This window comes from Bubalus bubalis, chromosome 15 (assembly GCF_019923935.1).
Source record: "Bubalus bubalis isolate 160015118507 breed Murrah chromosome 15, NDDB_SH_1, whole genome shotgun sequence".
In the NCBI taxonomy this organism is placed as follows: Eukaryota; Metazoa; Chordata; class Mammalia; order Artiodactyla; family Bovidae; genus Bubalus; species Bubalus bubalis.
In genome coordinates, this window is record NC_059171.1 from 20,531,145 (window position 1) to 20,538,911 (window position 7,767).

Sequence of the window (7,767 nt, forward strand, 5' to 3'; positions counted from 1 at the left end):
GGCAACTTTTGCATCAAGATCAGAGTCTGCCTCAACATTGAACTCAAAAATACTACTTGATTCAAATAATCTGATTTACAAGATTTCTAAGGAAAAGTGCCAGGTGTCAACTAGGATTGAGCAGACCAGTTCCACTGGCTTTGTCATTACCACGGACTGGCTTTGGGCCAGGCAGAGAATACTTCAGCCCTCTCCCTCTCTTCCCACTTTGAAGACCTGCCACGCTGAGAAACCCTAGGGATTAGGACGGTGCAGGTCCCAACACACTACACAATGGCAAGGCCCCCTCCAGCAGCTGCACTGTTCTTAGTTGGTATGTTTCCTGGAAAAGCAGCAGCAGGTGCCTGGAGGGGTCAGGATGCCTGTCCTACACTTGGTGCCAAGTGAGCACACTGCCCCTCGCCAGGGCACTCAGCAGCGAGCCAGACCAGGTCAACCAGTAAGTTGAACACCGTGGAAGATGTTGTCTCATGACAAGGTGATCTCAGAGCAAATTAAAGTACTAATCTCCAAAATTATACACCATACACCAAGTGGCATTTATATCTCCTAGTTGTACTCATGAGTGACTAGTGAGCGCATCTCTTCGGAGGTGTATTAACTTTCATGCAGCTTAAGTGCTGGTATGCTTATTGCATTTAAGCTCTCACTTAATGGTCTGAATTAATCTAACTTCTAGAGGTGCGTAATTTACTCTCTAATTTAATAGGTCAGCCTTCTTTTCATTTTACAGCAATCTCATAACTTGTAATTACTCACTGTGCTGTTCTCTAATTCAGTGCCACTTAAGGTTTTACAGAAAGCTGGAGCTCTATTTCAACCCTAAATCACCAAAACGTACAAAAATGTTTAAAAATTAAAATGGATTGCTTTCTTAGAAAAGGCAGGCTCACATATTATCAACAAATATATAGGTAGATATCTTGTCTTTTTTAAAATTAGATTTTATCACTATTATTGTGGCCACCTCAGGTGACTTGCAGGATCTTAGCTCCCCAACCCAGGCCCTTGGCAAGGAGTGCCAAGTCCCATCCTAACCTTTTGACCACCAGGGGCTTCCCTGTCCTTGCTCTGCATACTCACCAATTTGATTACTCATGTGAAAGATAAACTCCTGCGTTCAAAAACCTCAATTTTGAATGAGGTTCTTAAGAGAAATTAACCATAAATCTTAGCTCCACAGTGATCAACGTCAAGGTTAAAGTGAAAATAGTTTTCAACAAATACAATCAACCAATTGTATATACCAAAGGAAATTCTTTATTGTAAACAAGATATAAAGTACAACAAAAGAAATATTGTGCAAATTGTAAATCACAAGGATTTTTTTTAATTAAAAGTTCTTTTCTGTTTTCCAAGGGTCCAAAGTTTTGATGGCAGAAATCTATACCCAATATAGAGAAAAATGTTAAATGGAAAGACATAGTGACAGTTTTCACTACATGTTTTCAACAACTGACTTTCGTTTTACCACTGTGTACATCATCCACTACACAACAGAATATAACAGAAATACTGTTAACAAAAGTGAATGTTCTATTTTTCTACCTATCTTGTTCCACATTCTCCCCTCCCCCCAAAAAAACTTCTATAAATTAACAGGACATTTATCCATTTGTGAATAATGGTCACTAACTTTCTAATTCAATAAAGCACATGTTATATCCTCATAACATAAGGGTACTTTACTGATGACCTAAGCCATCTTTTTCAAGGAGTTATCTAAAATCCTTAATATCCCTTCTTTACAATATGTTTTCATCTTCAATTTTTTTTCTAAACAAAGTGCAGTGTATTTTAGAGTCTATGGAAAACACATTGGTATACAATTTTCAAATCTATACAAGAAACTGCAACCAACTAAGATTCAAAGCATAATAAAATACCTAGTAATAGTCATTTGTTGAACTTTTAAAACAAAAACGCAAGAAAAAATTGAAGCTACATTTCAAAGCAATTAAATTAATGAGGATTCCAATTCTTTGGGACCTCTTCAGCAATATACAGTTGCTCAATTCCAAACATCAGCAACTAGTGTAAAAATGCTAGTTCTAGGTATATTTAACAACTACATCCACAAGTTGAATGGAAAGACTAAGAATAGTAAACAAGGTAACTCTAGGAAAGGATAATAATATTCGTGATGATACAAAACCAATTTTACATCTCCATCTCTGTACCGTAATGTTTTCCAGTCTCTACACTCTTGAAACCAGTGCTTTTGAAGAATCACATTGAAAAGTAATGGTGAAAGTAAAACAACAAATTGTGCACACAAGTTCAAAATCTGTGCTACCGGTGGTTGGGGTGACCTCACCTGAAACCTTCAAAAAATACTGAATAAAAGCTTTCTTCTCTCTCTTATGTGATAAGAAACAAGTCCTGCCACTCGGTGACCTGCCTGTGGCCGCAGCACTTCTTACTGTCTAACCCAGGCTGGGCCTTCTCCCCAGGCCGTGGGGCTTCTGCTTGCAGCCCACACTGGAGAGCCACAGACCTGCAGTGGAAGCATTTTTCTATCACCACTGGCTTCTGGCTGTGACCAAAGTTAAAGTTAGTCTGATTCTTCACCATCCATCTATTACTGCGTGGGAGCCGGGGTTGGAGGTAGGGTAATGTCATTTAACTTGCTCACTTCCATCTGCCAGTTCGGTAGCTTCTTGGCTGACAGGTGGCGACGGGCGTGTTTGGTCAAATGGTCGCTCCTCATGAACCGCCGGTCACACATGGGACAGGCGAACTTCTTCTCACCTGTGTGGGTTCGTCGGTGTCTGGACAGTTCATCTGAACGGGCAAACCTCCTTTCACAACCTTTCCAGCTACAGCTAAAAGGTTTTTCACCTGAAACAAAAAAAAGTCCTATCTTTATTACTATGCATTTATTAGGTCATGGTCCTTTATGTATTAAATTGTATTTAAAGCTTAAAGACATGTTTTTTTAAAAAGAATCATCATTTGAGAAATTAAGACAAAAACACCTTAATGAAATCTTTTAGAAGACCATGCACTGGTGAATACCATCCACTGAATTGGCTGGTAAGGCCAGTTCTCTCTTAACATGCCTGGTTTACATTTGTGAGCACTGTCAAAAAAACATCACCCAAATTTCTCAGACATAAGTAAGAAATGGCTGGTACCTGTATGCGTTCTCATGTGGGCCTTCAGATGAGAACTTTTGAAGTAGGTCTTGCCGCATCCTGGGTGGCTACAGATGTGACTTCTTATCCTCGATGAGTCAATCTGAGGAGTGACTTTCGCTGAGGAAGGGGAAAACCCGGGAGCAGGGGCAATGGGAGAGAGTCTGGTGCCATTTGGGCTCACCACCGGAGGCTTTGGGTTCTGAACGACCGGCTGGGGCACGACAAACATGAGGGCGCCCTTGGGCACCTGAGTGCCCATGAATACGACGGGTGGGCAGACAGCCGGCGGCTGGCTGGGTGGCGTGCTGGGGACGACTGTCGTCACGACGGGGTTGTGTGCAGGGAGGGGAACCATCTGGCAGATGACCGGCATAGGGGGCACTCCCGCTGTGGACACCGCGGGTGGAGAGACTAAGACTGACTTCTGCTGGGGAGACGCGGGGGCCGGCTGAGGTCGGCAGATGACGGTCTCTGAGGAAGGCACAGAAAAGTCATAAAGTGCAGCAGGGCTTGGCTTCTCTTCAACATCTGCCTCTGTGTCTCTCTCACGTTTGGACCTGTTTGGTGACACAGCGGCACAAGGTATGTTTTTTCTTGCAGCCTCAGGATTTAGGTGGGTTCTTTTCCGAAATGAATTGTCCTGATAGTTGAGGATGCTGGCTGCTTTCACGGGGCATGATCGGTGGTTACACAGCTGGGCATCAGCTGTATGACGAATCACACTGGTTGCCTGAGCCTTGGGGAGTTTGGGGGCGGGTACCGGGTTCTTCTCCTCTTTGAAAGGTACAGCAGCAATGTGAGGCTTGGCAGTATCTGACAATGATTTGAAGTGTCCAGTAGGTGGCGCTGGTGCCATCAGATTTGACACTTGAGAAGGTTCAAAGTCAGAGGGACTGTAAGGTGGAGTCAAACACTACAGAGAAGAGAAACACAGGTAACAGCGTGAAGAACGGTCCAGGCCATGATATAAATTGTAAGAGGCATTATCATTTACATTCATCTTTGAAACAATACTTACAAATGCTGGGATTGTGGTATGAAAATCAGGTGTACCAGGAAGCAGATTCTCTTCCTCTGATGTATCAGACACTGGAGTAACGGGTCTGTTTTCAATGTATTTCTTAAAATCAGACTTCCAACTGCAACTCATTGACATAAGTGCTTCTACAGCTTCAAAGTCACTTTTCTCTGCAGTTTTGTTCCAGGAATACACATTCTCTTTTGATCTTTCACAGATCATTTCCATTCTTTCCTCCTATAAATACAAAAGACTCGTGTTATAAGCATACTGTTGTCATCCACTTGACACTCAGAGTAATGTGTTTGTTTTTTTTTTTTTACAATCTGCACAGCTTTTCAAGATAAAACTTATTCTTCTCATCCCTACTATGAAGTAGTAGTGATAAAATCTTCTCCATTCTTCCTCTCAAACTTAGGCTTGAACACGGATAACCTTGCAAGGAACTTATTACTATCAAGGGGACCTAAGATTAAAGATATCAATCCACTTGTCATTCAAAACAGAACTGCTTGGCTTGGAAGAGAAACATTTTATGTTCTTTCCAGAGTAGCCAACTGCAACAGGAGTCTATGACCAGCTAATGCAATAACACACACAAACATACACACACACACAAATCAGAAAATGGCAAAAATTGCAATATTTGACCAAAATTTGCAAAAAACTCTGTAAGGAATCTGCAATATTCAAAATAGAATCTTATTTTAACTGTTTAAAGAACTGCTCCAGGATAAAAATAACAGCACACGCTTTGTATTTATTTAAACAACTCCTCCCATCAGATATTTAATGCTTCATACTAAAGTTGCTTAAACTGTACTAAAATGGTTACCACCCTCCATCTCTTCAATTTTCCACTAACGTGATCCCACTTTTTGGCTTAAGTAGAGACTGTAAAAACACCGAAAAATATTCTTTACATTGCTAGGAATTGTTCTCAATTCTTGTTTAAAAACCCTTCGTGTAGAAACCTTTAAGAAGCTATTACTGCTCTTGAAATACAGCTAACAAGCAATTGCATAATCGCGCGCCTTTTACGTAAGCTGCAACGGACAGCGCATGTATGTGTAAAAGCCTCAAGACACCAGTGCAAAAGAGAAAAAAAAGAGAAAAGGCTAGGCAGGACAGAAAGAGTATGCGCTGGGAAGGGCAGGAAGAGAAGCCGGGAGGGGAGAGGAAAAGGAGTGGGGCGCGAGGGAGGCAGGAAAGGGAAGAGCGGGCGGGGGCGCGGGCGTGGGGAGGCAGACAAGGGGCGGGGGTGGGCGGCGGGGGAGATCCTCGCTGGCGGGGACAGACGGATGGGGCCGCCCTAACCTCAATGAGGCTCGCGGGTGAGTCACTGGGAACATTCCTCGCCCGCTCGCACGTCCCCGCGTCCCTGCCCCCGTCATTGGCCAGCCAGCCGGGCGGCCCGGGCTGGGATTGGCTGGGCGGCGGAGGGCGGGGGCGCGGAGGAGGAGGAGGGAGGGCGAGGCATGTGAACAAAGCGTGATCAGCGGCTGCTCCGGGCGGCGCAGGAAACGTGAACTGGGAATTGCCGCGCCGTCACCTTTCACCTACTTCCTGAGCCCGCGGGGCCCCCGCCCTCGCGACGGCCCGGGGGAGGGGCCGCGGGCGCCGCCGCCAACCGCCCGGCCGTGCGCGCCCGGGCCTGCGGAGAGGGGCGGGGCCGCGGCCGCCCGGCTCCCGGCGCGCCCGCCCCTTCCAGCTCCCCGCCGTTCCCTTAGGAACCGACAGCGGGGCCGGGCCTTGCTCCCGCCCTGGCGGAGGCTCGGGCTGGGTCACTCGGGGACGAGAAGCTCCCTGGGCGCATCCGTTCCCGGCCCACCCCCCGGCCTCCGCCTCAGCTGCCGGAGGAGGAGCCAGGTCCCCGCGGAAACCCGGCCCCCGCCCTCCTTCGGCCGCAGCCCCCGGGGACCCGGCCGAGCCCTCGGCGCTTCCCGCCCACGCCGCCCGCGGGATCTCAGACCACCCCGACTCGCCCCGAAGACGCGGCGCCCCCCTGTCCCCACGGTTTCCGGCAGCTCCGGCCCCCCCACCACCCCCGCGCCGAGCCCAGCATCTCCACGAGTTCCCAGACGTGCAGCCCCCAACAGGCCCGGTTCCAGGCGCGCGGCCCCACGGCCGGCGGCTCCCGCCTCGGCGCGCGGCCCCCGCGTCTCGCAGCCCCGGCTCCCCCCGCCCACCTTCCTCACCCCGATACTGGGGTCCCACTTCCCACCCTTTCCATCTACTGTCGCCAAGGCGGCTCCGAGGCCCCCTCCCCCGCCAAGGCGTCCTCCGGAGGAGGCCACCTGCCTGCCTGTTCCGGAGATAAGGGAGTCCCCTCCAGACGTCTGGGGTGGGGTAAACTCCCCGGGCCCGCGTGCCATCCCCTTGCACCCACGCCGGGCGCCCCTCCCCACAGCCCCCCCGCTATCTGCTGGGTAGCCCCAGTCCTGCAAGCCTCCGTTCAAGACCCCCCCGAGATGGGGAGTCCCCCTCTCCTCTCCGGTTGACTCCCCACCCCTCACATGCTCGAGAGCAGCCCCCTGCCAGCCTGGGGCGCATTCCTTATCCAGACGGAGGCATCTCTTCCCCCCCGGCGCCAGGTGCAGGGTGGCCCCCTCGTCCCCCCCTCCTGTACTTCCACGCCTCCTAGTCTCGCTGACAGGGCAGCCAGTGCCCCCCCCCCCCAATCTCCTCACTCTTCCCGCCCCTCCAGTCATCTCCCCCACCCCTCACCTGCTTCCAGTCTCCCAGGGGAGCTGCTCCCTTCCCCTCCTTACACCTCGAGCGAGACCCTCTCTCACTTCGTCTCTAGCTCCCAGCCTGCTTCTCCAGAAACCCCCCCCCCGCCCCCCGCTCCGCTACACACTCACCCTCACCAATGCCCAGTCTGCAGGCGGGAAGCCCCTCTTCCTCTTCCATGACTCCCCTGCAACCTCTGTCCTCAGGCGAGGCTGATGTCAGGGGCTCGGGGGTCTCCCCGGACGCAGCGAGGCAAGGGAAGGGCTTGGGGCATCCCCAGGTGACTTACCGTAGCCTGCTGGAGAGAAGCGCCGCCGAAGTTGAGCATGGTTGGCTGCCCGGCCGCCGGCGACGAGCTGACTGGCTGCAAGGCTGTCCTTGGCTGCCTGGCCACAGACGGGCGCCCGGAGACACTCGACGCCGCTCCCGCCGCCGCCGCGCTCCGCGCCGTCTGCCCCCCTCCCCATTCAGGTAGCCGCTCAGCCTGCCCCGAGCCGCGGGCGGGGGTGGGGGCGGAGCCTGGCGCCGGCCAATCAGCGACAAAGGTGTGTGAGGCGCCGGCCAATGGGCTCGCGGGGCCACGCGTGATCAGCGGCTGCCCGGCAGCGTGAAGCTTGTGTCAGTGGAGCGTGTACACAATCCCCTGGCAGCGCGTTTCCCCGGGCCCAGCCCGAGGGAACTCCCGCCACCACCTGACTCTGTGGACGCGGCCCCCACCCCTCACCCACCCCCACTCTCCCTCCCCGGCCCGCAGTCCCCTTCCCTAGCCCAGGGGTGGGGCGGCGCCAGGAACCCGGGCCCAGCCCGGAGGCGCGGCCGCCGCGGCGCGCCCAGGCTCTCCGAGGAGATCCGGGCCCACGTGGGAGGTGGGGAGGG

At 51.5% G+C, this 7,767-nt stretch overlaps 1 protein-coding gene across 1 annotated transcript; it reads right to left on the reverse strand.

The window, feature by feature from the left end:
• Positions 1 to 1,242: 1,242 nt before the first annotated feature.
• On the reverse strand, positions 1,243 to 7,532 carry KLF10 (Kruppel like factor 10). The gene is made up of 4 exons (XM_006041208.3): positions 7,181 to 7,532; positions 4,159 to 4,395; positions 3,138 to 4,053; positions 1,243 to 2,841 (listed from the first exon to the last, which is right to left on the reverse strand). Exons 1-4 carry the CDS (start codon positions 7,217 to 7,219, stop codon positions 2,582 to 2,584), a joined length of 1,452 nt encoding a protein of 483 aa, XP_006041270.1. The 5' UTR covers positions 7,220 to 7,532; the 3' UTR covers positions 1,243 to 2,581.
• Positions 7,533 to 7,767: the final 235 nt, after the last annotated feature.

Coding starts and splice junctions, on each gene's coding strand:
- KLF10 (XM_006041208.3), bottom strand. CDS start 7,219: ATGCTCAACTTCGGCGGCGCTTCTCTCCAGCAGGCTACG. Junction 4,396..7,180: donor CTTCTCTCCAGCAGGCTACG/GTAAGTCACCTG, acceptor TTGTATTTATAG/GAGGAAAGAATGGAAATGAT. Junction 2,842..3,137: donor CCACATGAGAACGCATACAG/GTACCAGCCATT, acceptor TTTTTGTTTCAG/GTGAAAAACCTTTTAGCTGT.